The 19,945-nt window shown below is 48.1% G+C and overlaps 1 protein-coding gene across 12 annotated transcripts in view; it reads right to left on the reverse strand.

The window, feature by feature from the left end:
• The window catches only part of ANKS1A (ankyrin repeat and sterile alpha motif domain containing 1A), a 111,252-nt gene that overhangs the window by 48,457 nt on the left and 42,850 nt on the right, over positions 1-19,945 (reverse strand). For 10 of the 12 annotated variants that reach the window (XM_064472108.1, XM_064472106.1, XM_064472105.1 and 7 more), the window contains 3 exons: positions 19,740-19,832; positions 15,705-15,822; positions 7,576-8,147 (listed from right to left, as the gene is read on the reverse strand). In XM_064472108.1, the coding sequence (XP_064328178.1) occupies positions 7,576-8,147; positions 15,705-15,822; positions 19,740-19,832 (783 nt within the window). Of the gene's footprint in view, positions 1-2,977; positions 2,999-7,575; positions 8,148-15,704; positions 15,823-19,739; positions 19,833-19,945 lie in introns of those variants that run through there. The other 2 variants (XM_064472114.1, XM_064472112.1) reach the window with 2 other exon arrangements.

Consider the following 19,945-nt stretch of genomic DNA (forward strand, 5'->3'; position numbering starts at 1 on the left):
CAGTGTTTGAGGCACATTTCAACACTTGAACTTCAGAGTTCCCATGCTATATCCTCCTCCAGCTGCATGTGCTTTCCTCACACAACGCGAGGACTCACTAAATTTGTTATTTATTTCAAGACATGCTGCAACCATTCATTAGTGATAAAGGCGCACACATTTTCTGGCTTAATATGGTCTCTGAGAAACTCATTTGGATCCGGATCAGGGACTGTTGCTTCATACCACCCTCCAGTCTGTTTTTGTACAAATCCCAGAATTACACAGCAAAAGGAAAGGAACTTATGGTATAAATTTGTATTTCACAACCAGTGTGCGGTGGATCCGCAGATTCAGAGCCCTCCAAATATCAATGTTTTGACAAATACCCAGTAAAATCGGATGTTAACATGACAAGAAAGATGGCCAAATGCGACAATGCATCTGCTCAAAATAGTGAGATGGCTGAATGCTGCTTATTTTGAACTCATAGTAAAAAAGGGAAAAAAGCCCTTAAGAATATTGAATCAATTAACTGTCTTCACGGCTACATTTTCACACTCTCGCATCCTAACGCTGAAAATGATTTGTCAGGCTCCTGGTGCAAAGGTTGCCTCCAGTGTGCAGGATGCAACACAGCGCGGCGAAGCCCGCCTGGAGACCTTGGATAGAGCTCCAGAAATGCTTTTTTGATAAATAAAAACTTCTGAAGTGCTGGAAGATGCAACAGAAAGTGGAAGAGAACATAATGAAAGGCTGAATTTAAGTAAGGACACTGAGGCCGGACATTTCTGTTCCTGAAAAAGACTCCCGAGAACGCCAATGATCACAAGATCGTTACATAACCAAAATAGCTGTCAGAGCACGAATAATTTACATCAAAGAATCAAAAGCTTCTGATTCTGAAACACGGAGTTAATACACTTGAAAAGTTAACAGAAACACGCAGCAGCAGCGGACTGAAATCGCTATATTCCTCTCGCCCACTGGATGCACACACGCTAATCAGATCCACGTTCGGCCTATAAATAAGAGGAGAAAGAAGTCATTGTGCATTTAGAGCTGTATCGAGGGCATTTTCACAAGTCCTTCTTGAAAGCGTGGACGGAAGGTTTCTCCCACGCACGGGGTAGCCGATAAGCTGCTACATCGCGGTGTACTTTGCAAACCTGCCTCAGGGAGAGCTGCCCCGGATACTTGTCCGGTTCCAGATTGATTGATATGATTCAAAGAGCTGGCAAATATAATTCTTGTTATGCCTAAGCCTTGCTGCTAAATACAGGGATAAGGTATGCCTGGTCTTTACGTGTGCCTTTCAGACCAGAACACCAACCAATTTTGCCTACAAAAATGGTAAATTATCTTAATTTGGCTTGGATAAGCTTAGTTCAGTATTGGTTTATAATTTTAACAGGCCGGCCATTTGCAATGGATTGAGAGCAAACCTGTAAGGTGGAAACGCAAAAGCTTTCCCTTCAAAAAGTTAATCAGGATGGAGGAAATCTCACCACTGGGGGCAAAGGGAAAAGAGGTTTGACACAAGGCGTGACGTAAAAATTCCTGACCTTAGCACAGGAAAAACAAGAGGAAACATTGGGATCTGGAGATAATAGAATAATCAGCCCAATAATTAAGTTGATTAAGGTCCTGATGGGCACGCTGGCGTAGAATAGAAGAAATCAGAACAAAAATATGGACCACATTACTGCTTTTCCCCTAAACAAAAAAAAAAAATTATAAAACATTTCAAACAGGCAAAGGGAAAACTGGAATGAGAGCTCAGAAACGAGGGCCAGCTCCAGGCAAGGGTCGTCAGCCGAAAAGCATGCCAAGCACACCTCGCTTTCAAAACAAGCTCTGCCTGGTCCCACAAGCCAAACCAGGGCCAATGAAGAGTTCAGATTTAAACACCTGAACCAAAAGAATAAATTAAACATTTTAGGAGGCGTAGGCTGCTGGCAAGCAAGGAAGGAGCCTTGTGACCTGCATGGCAGGGACGTCCCTGGACCACGCGGGACCCCTCGAGCCGGAGGTGCGATGGCCAGCCTGCCTGCTGCAAGGTGCTACCAACATGGAGATGCTGAACCACATTTCTCACTTCAATTTTTGCTCTACAGCACGGGCCATACCGGAGCCGCTACCTGGCAGGTAAGCTGCATGAGCTTGTCAGAACAAAAACCACTGAGCTTTCACAAGATGCAGTTTCACCAGGCACAAAAATAGCAGCTCTCCTCCTGAATAACAAGGGAAATATTTGCATTTTCTTTCAACACCAGCTCACAGCTCTGAATTTCAACTTCTGCTTGTCATTTGAAGGCAGTGGCAGGTTTTGCGTCAAGACCTTTCCTGAAAGTTTCACATTTCAATGCAAATATTCTTAATCCTCAACTGTAAGTGTGTAATTAAGGCACTAACTCCACTCGGTACTTAAGCACCCAAGCAGTCCTGGCGAGGTTAATTGGACTTGAGCATTTAAAGCCACCCCATAGCAGTCGCAACCTCTAACAACTTGCTCCCCAGCTCTTCAAAACCTGGGATGGAAGGCACCACAGATGTGCCATTTACTCCTGGCATCCATCGTTATGTGACACTGAGACCCTAAAATGGGTCAGCAACAGGTGAAACCACATCCACAGTTACTGCAAATGGGAAAGAATTCCTTTTGCGGCGATAGTGGAACATGGAGCACTGCTGCAGTTATTCATAGATGATGGTTGCCCAGTGCCATAATTAGCTACAGAATATTCATTAATTCTTCAACTAATTCACTTGGGGGAAAAAAAGCATCAGACTGGACTGTGCATCGCCTTTTTTCTAAAGAAAAAGCTAAAATAAAATGCGCATTTTATTCAGTTCCCAAAGTTTCTTTTGCAGGACGTTTAATCTCTTCCTAAAAGAGCTAAAGACAGAACATAAAGCAACTACCTCATTTTGTGAAATTGATGCTGGAACCTCTGAGCCCAGCATTCATTACAAATTCAGCACTGGTGCCCCTTACTTGATAGCAGACAGCTGGAAGAGGAGCATTAAGGGATGTCAGAAGCCAGGTCTGAGGCTAATTCTTCGTAGTCTGCCTCATTTCTTTGCCCCCGAACACTTCACAGATCCTTTTTGTTTCCGATACCTACGACCCAAGGAGAGCAGCTAAACTCAAACATCACCGTGCCTCAACTCCAGACGTCTCTGCTGCTAGAAGCGTGGATGCAGTTGCGGGCTGGTGACATCAGGCTGTACAAATGCACCTCCTGGATCATACATGTACCAAGAACCACCACACGACAACCCCCAAAGAAGAAAATCCTCCCCCGAGCAGGGCTTCCTGGCCTCACCGCCGCACCGGCAGGACCCGGGGTATGAAGCAGAAACAGCGATAGCTGCAGGAGCAGCAGAGCATCAAACCCAGCACAACAGGCACTACACCTCAATTCCTGAAGCCAAGATGCTGCCCTATTCTTCTGCGTTTTGCTCAAGCCAAACATCCCCCCTCTCCCTCCTCCACAAACGGAGCTCATTCATCTGCTATTGGCATTTAGGGGTTTTCACTTCATCACCTCCCTCGGCCCTGCGAGAAGCGAGGCTGCGCAGGACGCGGCTTCCAAATCCCCCAACATCGCTTTTATCAACCTGACAGCATCTAAAGGACAGAAAGCGTTTGTCACAGCCCGACTTCTTCTCAAGCCACCAGTTTAGAATCTAGAGGACTATTTTACAACATCCTCAAGCCCAGCCATCATCCCTCTGCCGCTCCCCCCAGGAGGTTACATCCCCGCTAATTACTCTCACTGCCAGGAAGCTGCTTCCCCAGCAGAGCTGCGGCAGCTCAGTGAATGATTGTGGTAAAGTTTTACTTCGTCTTGGTCAGGCACTCTCCTTTAGCACAGACATGCTGATCTATCAAATGGATAAAAGGACCTGGACAAAAATGCGACAGAAGCTGGGCAACACCTAAACCTGGCCGACAGCGATCAGAGAGCAAGGGCTCAGAATAAAGCAAAGTTGCTGCATTGCCCTTAGCCTTTGTTAAACAGCTTACTGTTCATATTAGACACATATATGTTGCCTTTCATCCAAAGGGACTTGGAATAGCTTATCATCAAGACAGAAATCAGCTCAGCCCCTCCAGGATCGCACCCTGCGGTGGGAAGGTCTGCCGAGCAAGCTCCAAGGGGCTTCAGTACCTCTTTGCACGATGCAAGGTTTGTCTGCCTACGGCAGGGCTCGTGCATGAACCGGGCAGACGTGCAGGGCTGGAGCTGCTCTACGGAGGAGGAAGGCAGAGCAGATGCAAGTTAATCCACCCGAACGGGGGCTGGCAGCCGAGCCGGGCACCGAGAGCCCCCCTCCTCCTTCAGGAGCGCAAACACAGTTATCCCCCTACACAAAATTCACAGTGAGCTGCGACTGCTGCGCGCTCATCTCGCGGCTGCTTAATATTTATGAGCCAATTATGAAAAACAAATTTATCACTTTAGCCCTCAGCCAAGTTTGGAAGAATTCAAACATGTATTCTGACTGGAGCTCTACCCCCTCGCGTGCTTCCTCTCCCCCACCCCGCTTCCCACTCAAGAGGGGATCGAGCATTTTCGGTCCTCACCCCTCTCCCTGGGCAATACGTTGCTGTTTGCTTTAGTAATTTCTCTGGCTTGCTTGCAAAGGGTCTCTGTCTGACAGCAGCTGGAGGGAGGACACCACATGTGCGCTCAGGCTCCCGTGAAGGAGCCGGTGGGTCAGGAGGCGGACAGGACACATGCCGAACATCCCCTGCAGCACGGAGCACAAGGCAGCGCTGTCAGTTATTTGGGCCAGGCCCTTGGAGCAGGGGAGCTGCAATTGCGAACGGGGACGAGCTTTGCCAAGTGAATCATTTCTTCCCCATCCCACCCTTTTGGCAAAGCCGGCACCACCTTCCACTTCCAACAAAGGGCATTGGCAGCGCTCGGCTGGGGAAGGGACATCACCCTTTGCTTCCAAGCAGCAGATTTTCCTGCTGTCCCCAGGGGTCAGCGAGACTAGCTGGGCAGAGTCACCCATGGCCCAGAGCGATGCTAGCACAGCCCCTGCCACAGATCCCATCTGTCCGTGGACATAAACAGGTCCCTCCCCAAGTCCCCAGCGCCCTGAACAGACACACCTACTGCTGGCGAGGCCAGCAGGCAAAATCCTCAGCTTGCTTGCTACAGCTGCGTGTCACAGAGCTGCACACGATCACTTTCCTCCTCAGTTGCCTGCATAAAGACTTAAAATTAACAGAAAAACGCACATAAATCTGCCATTGTTTTCCGTCAACACAGGAAGAGCCAAATCATTGCCAACAGGGTGGCTCAACAAGGTTTTATATCAGCCTGGTAAATTCAGAGGCTGCAAGTTGCATCTAATTCAGAGCAGCTGCATTATCCCATTCAGGGAACTAATTAAACCTCTAACAGCACTACACTTATGTTTAAATCTCATTGTTGCCATGATGATCAGCCAGATCAGCCCCTTTCTGCACATACGAAGCACTGCAAAAACCCCCAAGTGTTCCCCACAGGTGCATCTTCACCATTTCTTACCAATCACAGGAGTCTGCTTTAGGATATTTTATAGCAAGAACCGGCCTGACTATATGAAGTGCTACCAGCAGCTCCCTTTTATGCTGCTTCCATAGGAAATTGCTCTGCCCCGTGAACCATGTCCCTCCTGCCGACAGCATCCAAGAGTGCAGCCGTTGCACCAGGAGTCAGAATGAGACCCCAAATGCCTCTGTACAATCTGGAAATCAAAGAGCAAATAAAGCTAAAGGCAGTGAATCACCAGCTGCTGGCTTCTCCTCCTCCTTATGAGGATATTTAACTTCGCATAGTGTTTTTCAGTGGGAGCAAACATATTCTGCAAAAAGAGGCTACCGCCATCTCACAGATGGGGGAAACTGAGGCAGAGAGGGGAAACCTTCCTCCAGAATCACTGAAGCTCATCTGCGACAGCCATGAGACCCCAAGGCAAAGCAGTGCTCTAGGCACAGGATGCTGCTACCAGATTAAAGCAATTCCATGAACTGTTTAAATTACGCCAGAAACCAGGAAGACAAATAAAATCATCAGGTTTTGATAGCGCACATTTTTTTTACGTTAGACCTGTTCTATTGTAGACAGATGTGAATTTTTCACATTCTTCCTTTGATTTCCTCACCTAAACATAGCGGGAAGGAAAAGCAGATTTTCCTCTTGTGGCTTGTTAGGCTGACACTGGGTGGAAATGATGCTTTTTGTTTACAAGCAGGGAAGCAGATCTGTGGGTTCATTTCTGCGAGCAGAGGAAGCACAGGCACACTAACGCTTGACCTCTGCTACTAGTCAAGTCGTGCAGCACTGTAACGCCAAAGACTCCTTCCCTTTCAACGTTTGCTGTAAACAGTTCGGTTGGGCATGAAAAAGCACAGTGAAAATTATTTGGTCCTTTCAAAATAAGCCTTCTGCTGCGGAATCTTTCACCCACAGTCATAGCACAACAGGTAATTAACAGCAAAGCCTCTACAGCCGAAACAGCTATAGGGGAAAACAGACATATTTGGCAACCCTAAACCACTGCAGGGAGTGAGAGTGTGAACTGAAAGATGGGCTCGCACCGAGGACGGATTCCCACTTCACTTTTAGCATCTTTGAATACCTCCCTCTTCCACAAAAGATGATTTTACCTCCAGCTCAGGATCCGAGAGGCAGCTGAGCATCAGTCAGTGCACAGAGAACGGGCGAGCGGGGGCACAACCATCCCACAAGTTTACACGCCTGGCACGCACAGCTCCGCACCCCCAACACCACAGGTTTTATTTCCTTTCAGTGTACAAAGAGTGGTTCATCCGAGCTTATCTCTTCTGCAGCGCTGCTGCTCTACCAGCAGAGAATCATCTCCAAAGAATGTTTCAGTAATGCTGCGGTGCTGAATTTCAGAGGGACACTTAATCTTGCCTGAGTGGTTCACTAGGGCCAACTTTCTGAGCATGAAATATTTAACTATCCATGGGCCTCCTGTACTGTAATAAAGTGACTTCTGACAAGCCTCTGAAATAAATACGTGAAGGGGAAAGTGGGAGCCATTAAATACACAAAACACAGCCTAATTACTCTCTTCCTTCCATCCCCATGAACCCAGGATACTGCTTCCCCCCCACCCAGCAGCAGGGACCCAGAAACAAAACATCTCCTCTGGATGCTGGGAGAGTCCACATGGGAAGAATTGCAAAGAGGGCATAAACATAAAGATTAATGACGAGCACTGTTACCAACTCTCCCTTATTTTGGGGATGTAAAAACTTATCTGGCTCGCCTAAAAGAAATCAAGCCCTGTATTTGAGCAACTTTTTAAAAAAAAAACAAACAACTTGAAAAGCCCCTCACTTCTTGCTGTTCTGCTTCTCCCCCACTCCAGTTGAGCCTATCTTTGGGCATTTAACACCTTAAAGGCTTACAAGTGAGCATTTGCCTGTTAATGCGATGCGAGAGTTAGTAAAAGCAGTGAAAATCACCCACGACCCCCTCCGAAGGCCAGCGCGGTAAGGAGGAGCTCATGCTGTACAGATTCATTCCTGGCACAGAAGCTCTTAAGCAAGGTCAGCCTTACCTCATCCCACTCCGAAGCAAAGGACGGGGACTTCTCCAGCCTTTTCTTCCCGGTGCTGCAGTTCGAGAGCGATTCGCTCCGGCTCCCCATGGCATCGTCCTCTGTCGGAGAGCAGGTCAGAAGATCAGAGTCCGATTTGGACAAGCTGCGGCTGAGTTTAAGCTCAGCTTTGGGCTTGCTCCCTGGGTGGGCTCTGCCCACAGCTCTGTCCCCCTCTTCCTCAGCACTGCCAGGGTGCTGTAGCACGTGGGGCGTGACTACAGTTTCAGGATCCGCCCGGTTGACGTGCGTGTGCTGGATGGTTGCGTAGACTGCTTTCTGGTTTTGGTCCGGAGAGCTGGTCCGTACTGATCCAGAGGCAGGTAAGTCAGCATCCTCCAGCTGCATAGCAGGTGGGTGGCTTGTAACTTCCGTGCCTCCTTTCTCTGCAGAGGAAACGAGCCTGAAAGGGTCCTCACTTATCTCACAGATCGGGGAAGAACCGTGAAGCAACCCTGAAAACTGCTCTGGAACCTGGATGTCCTGGCCGTCGGCAGAGTCCTGGCTGCGGCCGCCGCTGCTCCTCCTGTGGTCTTCAAGGGGATGAAAACGGGGAAGGGGGGGAGGGAATTAAAAACATGGAAGAAGCAGCAAAATTTCAGCTCTCCCCGTCCTCCCTCAGCAAGAGAGGGAGAGATAAAGAGAGAACAGTTCAGTATTGTTCCGTGTGCTCAACTTGTACCCAAAGTCATGGCATTTATGAAATTCCAAACACTGGGCTGATTTATGCAATCTGGCAGCTCTCCTTGTTGTTTTATTCCTGTTAACACTAACTATCAGACCTTGCTATATAAGGCTAAGAGAAGTGCTAACTATATCCTGCAGAGAGAGCAAGTGAGGTAGGAGAAGCAGAGACGGAGGCTCCTGGAACATTTGATACATTTCCATAAAGGCCAAAGTGTTATTTAGAGCAGTGCTCCCTGCTCTTGGCACGAGCTGCAGGGTGGGAAAGCTTCTGGACTGTAATCAACCTGCGAGTTCCAAAATCCACTCCCCAAAAAAACCACTGCTTTCCTCCCTAGTGGTTTCCGAGTTTAACCTGTCCTCCTTCCTCAGGGGAGAGAAATAAACAGTTTATGCAAAAAAAACGTCATCAAAAAGTCTCTCTCTTGCAAGCGGACCGCTGAACGCAGAATAGTCTGATCTACTAATGCAGCGAGCGCGTGGAGGACCGGCTGCCCCAGAAATACGACACTGTTACTCAGCTACTCCTGCGCCAACATCTTTAACATCAGGTACCGGGGCCCCGCATACATCATGGATAATTGATCCCAATTACCAAGCGTGTGCACAGACAAATGTGTACTCACCTTGGTCGTTACACGCATTCGAACTGCAAAAGCAAAGCTTTGTAAAACTAACTATAACTTCTGTTTACCAAGGATTTTATACCTGCCCATAATTGCTTGCAAATTTTAACCACTTCCATTTAGTGCTGAAGAAACACTCTTTGGACTGACGACCAAAAAACCACACTGCAAAGGAGCATTAAGGCAACGCACCCTGATAACGTGGCTCTGAAGCGCAAGGAGGATGTTCAGATGTGAAGAGGAAATTGCTTGCTTTGCAAGAGAGCAGCTCTCGGAGGTCAAGGCAAAGGAATCCTCATTTCAGTGAGGGCAAGATACACTAATGAATTTTACTTATCTTTAACTAAAAGCAGCCTATTAGCAGCAACAGCGAGATAACTCCTTGCCCTGGAACATCCTTTCCAGCACTAGGCTTGACCAGGTCATTTTCAGACACTACCATCCAGGTCTGGTGGTCTGTCCTCACACCAGGAATGAGGCAGGAAAGGACTGAATCAGGCATTTGTCTTTGCAAGTCGCTTTCGGTCGTGGGGTCTCATGCACTCTGTGTCTGACGAGTGTAAGCTAGGCCCTCTCGCAGGCATTTGTTTACTCCACAGAACTACTAAAAGCAGCTTGCTCAGTTGGCAGCTGAGTCAGGAACAGCAAAAGCCTGAACGGAGGTTAACTGCCAGGGCAGCGTGCCGGCGGGCCTCGCTTCTCGCTGGGATCAAGTGATGCAAGGGCTTATTTCAGTCTGGATCCTATGAGTTAAAGATTCCAAGACAATGAAGTAGTTGTTGACTATCTTGCACGGGCACATAAACCACAAGTTCTACAACTGAGGTTGCCAAGGGGGAGGCACATCCCCTGCGGGCAGGTGGTGTCACCAGCATCATTCCTGATGCTGGCTGGGGAGTGCCAACAGCAGCACCTGATCAGAAGACCTCAAGACCAGACTATGTTCAGTTACTTGCATAAAGTTATGAAGCTGTAATGCTGGGGAGAAACCTTAGAAGAGATCGGATGTGCTTCATTCATAGGACAGACTCGTATTAGTAAGAAAACGCTACCGAGCCGCTGAGAGGGACACAGCATTGACAGGACATTCACATTAACGGGATGGGGAGGGACCAACCTTTGCAAATTCAACAGCCTTTCTTCTCACCCTCTTTCCTTCCTTGGACATAATTTCTTCCTTGCCCCAGCCTAACCTTTACTGACATTTCTGCTGAAGGCAGAGAGGCGGCTGGTGAAAGTTTATGCCACGTGCTGGAACGCTTGGGTCCAGCCAGAACAAAGTGCTCCAAATCCAGCTCCAGACACTCACAAAAGGGCTCCTGTTGAGCAGAAATCACAGCCCCCATTCATCCTCGAGCTGATGAAGGACTTCAAAATACAAGGCAGCTGCCAGGGAAGGAAGGCATGAAGCAAGGGCAACAGCACTTGCTCAGAAGATGTAAGGAACATCTTGAAGGAGACACTTCAGAGCATTTCAGAGCCTGCCCTGAAAGCTGCAGGCAGGAGAACTAATGTAGGAAGGAAAGAGTCATCTTGCTCCTTTTTATCATTGAGGTACACGTGGCTGGAACACGGAGGGTTCCCCAGGCCTTGCCTTTTGGGGTTTCAACTAAAGGTGCCTCTGGATGGCTGGCAGAGAGGCCGGAAGAGCCGCTGGCCATCTCGGGAAGGTGTACCTTTTTGGGATAGGTTATGGACATGATTCAGCTGACGTGCTGATCACTTTTCTCATGGCAGAGAGATGAACAGTACCCATTTTTCAAGGATGTAGTGAATTTGGAGAAGGGGAAAATATTTAGGTGCTAGAAAAGCAGAGAGACCCCAGTTCTGCTGCACTTCAAGGGATTTGAAAGCATCCTCCTCCAGTTACACCTTCTAACTCAGAAAAGGAGTCATGCTTAACACAGGGACTTCTGTCCAGCTCTCTTAGCTGGTTTTTACAGCCAAGCACAGACATTTGACTGGTCCTGACTTCTCCAGCCAATGCCTGCCGCAGGTTTCACCAACAGGAGGAACTTCCTACACCTACTGGGAACAAGAACCCCCTTCTGGGTACAGGCTGCCTGCTTCCCAGGCAGGATTCAATTAAGAGCTTCCCTGCTGGCAGCCTGATGACTCCAGATATGAAGCACTTCCCTAAACTTATAACGTTAAGCTGCAACTGCCCTGCCTTGATCAAATTTCTTTCCCTTATATCATCAGTGGGATTTGTTTCATGCCCCTGGATTAGGAGAATGAAGCTGTTATTGCAGCTGCTTTTTGCTCAAGCTCCCCAACCTTAAATCTAGGGAGGGTATACGCCAGCCTCTTGCTTTCTTACAGAAAACATTCCCCATGTCGCATCATGCCAGAATTTGCCAAGTGAGGAACATGCAAATCTATCTCCTGTGGCACAGAAGACCAGAGAAGGAAGCTGGTTTTTAGGGTGCTACTTTAGAGGTGCAAAAATAACCTTCGACTGCAGTAAAACTAAAACAAAGGCTCATTCACACTGCGTGTGAAACCCAAAAGTGTACAGCACACTCCTGTATGTCATCAAGCTCAGTCATTCTGGACAGAGTTTATCCTCCAAAAGCTACCTGAACTTAGAATCACAGAATCGTGGAATCATGAAGGTTGGAAAGGACCTCTGGGATCATCACGTCCAACCACCAACCCAACACCCCCAGGCCTCCTAAACCATGTCCCCAAGTGCCACGTCTGCACATTGTTTGAACCCCCCCAGGGACGGTGACTCCCCCACCTCTCTGGGCAGCCTGTGCCAGGGCCTGACCCCTCTGGCACTAAAGACATTTTCCCTCATCTCCAACCTAAACCTCCCCTGACGCAGCTTGAGGCCGTTCCCTCTCGTCCTGTCACTGGTGACCTGGGAGCAGAGACCAGCCCTCCCCTCACTCCAGCCCCTCTCAGGCAGCTGCAGAGAGCGAGAAGGGCTCCCCTCAGCCCCCTCTTCTCCAGGCTAAACCCCCCCAGCCCCCTCAGCCGCCCCCCAGCACACTTGTGCTCCAGACCCTGCCCCAGCCCCGCTGCCCTTCTCTGGACACGCTCCAGCCCCTCAAGGCCCTGCTTGTCCCGAGGGGCCCAAACCTGAGCCCAGCATTCGAGGTGGGGCCTCCCCAGGGCCGAGCACAGGGGCCCCATCCCTGCCCGGCTCCTGCTGGCCACACCAGTACTGACACAAAAACTTGTGCCCATTTGTAGTCCCTCCCCTATTCCCCTTTTAAGAAGGGGCGATGAAACACTGCCCTAGTCACTAATGTGACTCTGCACGAGCTTCTAAATACACCGTGACAGCAGAAACGCAGGCTTGGACCCAAGGCCAAGGTCTTGGAAAAAGGGTCTGTCCTCCAGCCATGATAAGTGCAAGGCAGAGCATGCAGGCTGTGGCTTTACACTATCATTCCCCTCACAGCAAACCAAGAGGTACCTGTTCCTTCCAACCTTTGTTTGCAGTACCCACATGTCCCCATAGATTCCCTATAGTGATGCCCATCCCACTGCTTCTGTAGCCATACTCTGGCTCTGTGAAAAGATATTTTCTTTAAATCTCTTGGCATCATATTTTGTCTTTTATCATTGGGTCAGATACCTGGTTTAGAGCACACCATACATCTGGTTGAGCCAGTACAACCATAAAGAAAAACTCTAGCAGGAGTGACAGAATTAGGGACTTCAGGCTGGACTTCCTATGGAAGCACCACAGCAGAACATCAAATATCAATTTTTAAACAACCCTCAGAAGGAACCAAGTCAATCCTACCTGCAGCTGGTTACTGCTGACAGCACTTGGGGGTGACTCTCCTGAGAAGCAAGACAGACATCAAAACTCAGAAGTATTTTCTGCTTTCATCCTCCCATTAGGTGTCTCTGGACGTGGCAGGAGTCACACAGTCTCCTCCTGGTCAGTTTGCCACTCTTGGCCCATTCACAGGTCCTGTTCCAAGGTCTGAATGCCCTGACTTCATGCATGTGATTGCACATAGTTTCCTTACCAAAGGGGATGGGAAAGCATTTGGCTCAAACCCCGTCTGATACTCTGCCCAAAACGTTAGGCCAACTTTTCCCAGGGCTCCGGCATGTGACAGCAAACTGCTGTAACATACACAAAAGGCAACCAAAGCCGGGTGGATAATACCACATTCATCTAGTCACTGGATACAAGACAACTTGCAGCAAGAAGAACAAAGGCAGCTATCCCATATGAAAGGGACTATTAAAAACCAGTGTGCCTGAAATTCAGCCTTTCTGCTGCCCTGAAAAGCCCTCCTCGATAGCCCGAAAGAATCAGAGTCCTCTTCTGAGCAAAGGGTCCTCCAGAACTCATCAAGTAACATCTAGAAGGCCAGCCTCTCAGATCGAGGGCCAAGAAGCAATGCAAAGCCATGCTTCAGCCTGCTCCTTGTCTTGGGATCAAGCTGCTGCCTTTGATGCTCCGAGACCCTTCTGACCCAGAGCTGGGAAAATTCTCCAACACCCCAATTAAGGTTTAGTCCCTCACTCAGCCCTCGTTTAACTTTTGCCCAAACGACTCTGCTAGTCCCTGAATGCATCTTCTCCCCCGCCATCAGCATACACCTCGCATTTCATACTTAGCTACGCCTGCTTCCACATGCCCTTCTGGCATCTGACCCCAACTACTGCAAAAGCCAGAAACATTTCCTTTTGTTCCCAATGTAATAAAGCATATTTCAAAGCTGATCCACCCTTCCTGAACAGCTACGGAACTCATGTGCAGAAAGAGGCAACCTGTAGTGCTGTGACAGAAAGCAAGGATGAACAACGCAAAACAAAAATAGTCAGTGCTGAACACTAAAGAGGGGGGAAAAAAAAAAATAGTCCGTGCCTCATTTCCTACTGGGCTTGAGAAGCCTGAAGTCCCCAAGAGGACAAGCAGCAGGTGAAGGATGACATGAGGCCCTGTTAAAGCTCAGCTGCTCCTGCAGTACAAGGAGAGCTGCCAGCTGGGGACGCTGCCACATGTGCAGCCATGCCACAGGGACCACTCAGATGTTTGGAAAACAGCTGGTACCCCCTGGAGAAGTGGGACAAACAACCGTGTCCCTTTCTCCAGGTCCACCACGAAGACCAATGGAAGATGGCCCTGGCAAGCTTAAGAAATGCAAGAGATGAGAAATACATCGGCTGGGCCCCTTCCCCCTAGGAGCAGCTCTTCAGCTCCACCAGACTGAAGGCTTCCACCACATCGGTCATAGTGCTAATTACATTTAAAAGAGTGGACAAGTCCTGGAAGATGAGAAAAACTCAACTGCACCCTTGGATTTCTCCCACTACAAGAGTGGAAAGGGCTCTAGATTTGGTACAAACACAGTAACACTCTCCATGGACTGCAAACCCTGAAGTCACACCTATTACCTTCCTAGCTATATGTTACGAGACTGGACTCTGCTCTGGATCCTTAATAGGCTAAAGATGCTTCCTGCAACCTCTCCATGAAATGGGGCTGAGAAGGCCTGCAGTACCGACATCTTCGGATGTTCAGGGGAAGAGATTTGCATCAAGAACAAGCAGATGCATTATTTGGAGATTCTATTTCAATCTGACACATAATTACGCCACACCTTCACTCTGAGTGAATTAATCACGCCTAGGCACAGTAGACAGAGAAGGGAGCAAAGCAGTCAGGAATAGCTCACACTTGAATAACCAGCAATAGCTGCACACTGAAAAGATAGCCTGAAAGCTTCTGGTTCAGTGGCTGTCGCCCAAGGACTATTCCTGGCCAAGACTGCAAAGCACCAACCTGAAAAGCGTCCTAACTTTGCCTCCAGCAGCAAGTGGCTTTGGCAAATGCTGGTGGGAAAACAATGACCTCTTGTGCCACCCTATATAAGCTAGGAGTGCGGCAGGACTCAAGGAATGAGAGCTAGCATGCTGCAAGAAGGAAAAAAAAAGCTGCAGGTCTAACAGGGCAGTCAATGAGGCATCGAATTGAGTTCTCATTATCTGCTGTTCATCCTCAGAGTGAGGTGGTTTCCAGGTTCAGAGACCAAACTAAATCCGTCCAAATTCCTGGTCAGAACTTTTGAGTAAAGCAAGAGATGTTTCTCCACTAAACGAATCTTTTGTTGTTGTTGTTGAAGGAAAGCCAAAAAGCTCAGCAATTGCCAAACACAAGAGACAAGGTGTTCCCAGATCCTTTGTAAAGTATGAAAGTCCCTATGGGAGACGAGGGACTAGTTTGGTACTTAACCTGGCTATATAGTGGATTTTCAGTCAGTTCTAGAAAAGGGCTTGCTCTACACACGTTTGTTTTCCTCCTGTGTTAGAGTTTACATCTTGAATTAGCTTTAATACACAGCGGGATGTTGATTTTAAGACCAGGATAGCAGGGTCAGTCATCTGCCGATATAAACGTGCAACGCCAGCAGGTCTCCAAATTCAGCTGGATGGAGAATACGGCTCATTTAAATGCTTGCACTGGTTTATCTCACTTGTAACAACATGGCACAGCCTTCCACCCCTCTGCACTTACTCGACTGTGCACAAGATTTGCTTATTTTCTAAGTTAACAGAGTAGGTCCTCGCAATCTCTTCGTTGTCAAAATAGCAGAGTTGCCCTTCCTCTGTGTACATTTTATACAGGAATGTTTAGATCTCTCCTTTAATAGAGTTAAATTTACCAGGAAACAAAACAATTGCAGTCCAGACCCCAGCCACCCCACCCAACAAAGAGTTTCATTGTTCCAGTTACTCTCTGCCCTCTATATTTTCCTTAAATACATGTAAGCAAACAGCTCTGCCTTTTGGATGGTCACTTACCTTTTGTTTTCCTATCCAACGCAACTGGCTTTTTAGTTTCTGCTGTAAGCAACAGCTCGTAAGGGTGTTCTTCTTCCTCAGCTCCACTTCCCCTGCTCCTTCCTCGTGCAACAGAGGCCTAATGAAAAACAGCATAATGTAGTGCTCCACAAAGCAATGCTATTTATCCCATCAATAAAGCACAAGGCTTCTTTATGCCATAGTTTAAGCAAGGAATTGGCAGAGGCAACACCTTCACTGTAGAGTGTGATCCGAACTGTAATGCTCCCTTCCCCCCCCTCAAAAAAACCACCCAAATCCCCTTTATTTTCTATTATTTAAGGCTGCTGACAGCTTCCTAGCACTGACCAACTGATTCACTGTGCCAGGTCTGCAGACAGCCGGGAGGGTGGAAAAAGAGCTGAGACCGTTATTCCTGTTCATCCCAACTCAGACTTACTGTTGCTATTGGAATTTGCATCGTCATTCACTATTTAGTTGCTGGCCCTATTAGGGCATGGCTGGAAAAAAAAGCCCAAATCCCTGCCACCTTCTCAGAACTCTCAGATGTAGCATTTCTAACCTCAGAATGCACAGCGTATTTAGGACTAGAGAGCCCTCAGGCAACACTGTATAAACTCTGTTTAACCTCAGATTGTGCTGCAGCAATTGGGTTCATTTAAATCCCAAAAAACCCTCTGATTAGAGCTTGTTTGAAATATTGGCAGACCTTGCAGCAAGCTGCTCTGGGACGCCACCATCCCCATGCAGGGATGTGGTCTTGATGCAGGATCCAAACGAGCCTTGCTGCAGACTCACACGTGGTGGTCTACCTCAACGCCCAGGACAACAGGCATTTGACATCTTAGAGAGCCAGGTGTGCCGTCCCAGTGCTAAAAGGGCTAAACTGGGCTTCAAGGCACCCTGCCTGCATAGTCAGCTGCCTTTCAGCACCATCTCCTGGCCAGACCCTGGCAGGCTGATGCAACCCTGTCCCAGGAGCCATGTGTGCCTACAGCCAACCGCAGTGGGGTCAAACCCAAGCCAGAAAGCAAGTGATCCCTACCTGCTGCCAAGACAGGGAAGAACAGGTCTGAACAAAACATCCTGCCCAAGGAGAATTGTCATACTGCTCACAGACTCCTGGAACTGCCACTGTCTAGACAGCAGACTAGGCACCACCTCCAATTTCTTCCCCAAAGTGGAAGCATCAGAGTTGCGTCAAGGTCAGATAGGTACCTACCCGCCTGCAGTCTAGCCAGGGCCTCTGGAAGCTTAGGGAGTCTTGGAAAGACACCCAGGAGTCCGCAGCACACACAGGAGTCCTGCATCCGTGTACTGTTTCTGCATAAGCCCAGCTGGCTTTTACATCAGCTTTCTGAATGGGAGGAAATGGGCCGTGTCCAGCAAAGAAAGTATTTATTCTACCTGCTTCAAGCATGAGCTGCCAGGCAGACCTGCGCCTTTGCAGGTGAAGGAGCTCATAATGAGCAAATTAAGGAAAAAGCTTCTGACCAGATGGTGGCACAAAAACATCAGACCCTAACAGCAGGTAACAGGCTCTCTCCAGAGATCTTGGAAAAATACTGCACAGCAGCAGCCTGCCATAGCAGTTGTAGTCTGGACCTCAAGCCAGGCGTGAGCGTACTCCCGAGACTCCTGCGGGTGATGGTTATTGCGCTGTCCTCTTTCAAATGCACTGGACGCATTTGAAGGCGGTAGCTCCCTACCTAGCAGCACACAATTCCCAGATTTTGCTTTGTAAACTTTTGTATAGGCCTGGTTACACTTTATTTTCTCCATCCCTCATCCTTCCAAGCTTTAAATAGGGTTCCCAGGTTCAAATTCACGCAAAAACGAAGACCATTGTTTGCTGAAGAGCAGTGCTTGCTCTGTAGGCTCTGCAGCCAGGTAACAAAATCAAACAAAACTTTCTTCCAATTCATTTTTCATTTATTTATACACGTTGGTTAGCATGTATAAATATTCACTATTACCAAAGCCCAAAAATATGATGTTGTTAATAATGAGCATGGCCTTTAAAGTGTCCTTAATCCACAGCAGTGGATTTTGGAAGACTTTTTAAAGGGTTACTCATCTCGTTTCTCTCTCCTCCCCCACCAGAACTGCAGACCAAACTGCTGGAACGATCATGGCGCCTTCTCTTTTGTCTGCACTTCCCTCTTGGAGATGAGCAGTAAACAAATGGAACTGAAGTTTGATTTGACAACGCAGACTCTTATTCAGCCACAAACCCAGAAGGTTTCTGCAGATAGTGAAAGGCGGCACTCGAGCACCTCTGAACAATCAGCTCTTTTGCATGTTTGTACTAACGTTTTTCTACGATGAAAGTTAAGTTTCTTTTATACGCACATCTGCTTTGACTGATAGCCCCATCTTGGCAATGGAATAAAAAGACTACGTTGGAAACTAGAGTTTGGCCCAACCCCAGCATATTCAATGACTAACTGTCCTGGCTCTAATGCGTGAGCAGGTCTGGAGGACGGCAGATCCGGACGCTGCTCCGAGATGTTTACAGCATTCCCTGAGCATATTCCTGTTCACTTCTGCCCAACCCAGAGAGAACTTGTTCTGAGACGATGAATAATGGGCAAGAGTCAAAGAAGCCGAGCACCCCAGAAGCAGCAAGCAAAGAAAAAGAATCAGACCCAAAAGCGCCTTATCCGTACATCCAGGTGGTCATTTCCAGGCAGCGACACACACTGCCTGTAAGCTTTATCAATGAACTTGGTTGCAAATCAAGATCTCCCCAGCAAGTCATTTTGCGTACAAGTCTATTTGCCAGCGAGATTTCCTTTAAGGGATCATGTTTCCAAACTGTTAACGGCAGGACAACGCAGCGGGTGTTTTATAATTAAATATGGCAAGATAACTCAGCAGGAGCAGTCAATGCACGTTTCCCTCCCTCGTGTTTATCATCATAAACAAGTTCTGCTTTCCAATTATGCTGTGACCTGCTACCCAGCCCTCCTCTGCCCAGGGCCAGCCACGGGACTGGTTATCACACACTGCAAAACCATTTTAACAGCAGTGGAGAGATCAGTCCGCAATTTCACATTTCAATTTTACTGTTTACGCACTGTTTGGAGCTTTACTCTTCTCTATAAAAAGAGTCAGTTCTATCAAAGCAAATGATGTTTTACTCATGTCTCGTGTAGACTTGACACACAAGGCATAAATGTGACCTGTTTTCTGAAGTAGGAACTTCAGCAGATCAACACGTTCAAAGCAAAGCATCTGGTGAACGGGAGCCCGTTCCAACAGCTAGAGGCAGCGCGCACTCGGCTTGTTTTACATACAACCTACTGCTTTTGGAAAAGCAAGGAAATCCACAAGATTTGGTTTTACTTCGAAGGTTTTTCTGGGTGTCAAGCAGAAGTTGCCAAGACACATTTGTGGTTTCACACCCCTCCACATGTTCAGGGCTCCAGGAGAGCCCTCACACCTAAGATTCACAGGAAGGTGAATAAAAATGAGCAATGGGAAGCCCAGGAGGAACAAGGCAGAACGGGAGAGCTTTAGTTTCATCAAAAAGCAGCTCACATGCAATGACCTCTGCAGAAGATGGCTTTAACATACGCTGGGCCAGATTCCTGGCTGAATTCAAACCCCTGATCCCTGTTCACGTCAGTGGGACCCACAAGCCCACACATCTCCTCCGCAGTTGGAAGCCAGGAGGAAGCAGGAAGCGACGGCCCTTTGGGTTTCAGTCTCAAGTGAAGATGCATTTGGTGGGATCATTACAAGTGGGCAACGGTCCACAAAGCAACGTGATTCAGAAAAATCTCCTCCTGAGGGAATTCCCAGCCAAGAATAGGAAAGTAAGGCTGAGGGTCAACACCGAGGTGCCCTGAAAGAACCGCACAAAGGAAGTTCCCATGGCAAGTGACAGCAGAAAAGCTGGAGTGGAAAAAAACTTTGCATTCACAACCAAACTTGCAAGGGAGGTAATATCATAATTGGCTCCTCCTAAGTTATTAAAACTGTTCTTTAATCCACATCCGTATAAAACATCCCAAATCAAGTCCCACGTACCTCACAGGAAGCGCCGTGGCTTATCTTCTTCTCCACATGCTGATCCTCCTCTTCATCAGGCGGAGGCTTGGCAGGTGGGGGTGGACGTTCTCTCTGCAGTTCAGAAGACCACTGTCAATGGCACTGTGTTAAAGCATGCCCCGCCTTCTGCTCCCACCAACACTACATCCACACTGCTGTGAATGCAGCATGGTAAGGACCTCCTC

This window comes from Phalacrocorax carbo, chromosome 23 (assembly GCF_963921805.1).
Source record: "Phalacrocorax carbo chromosome 23, bPhaCar2.1, whole genome shotgun sequence".
NCBI lineage: Eukaryota > Metazoa > Chordata > Aves > Suliformes > Phalacrocoracidae > Phalacrocorax > Phalacrocorax carbo.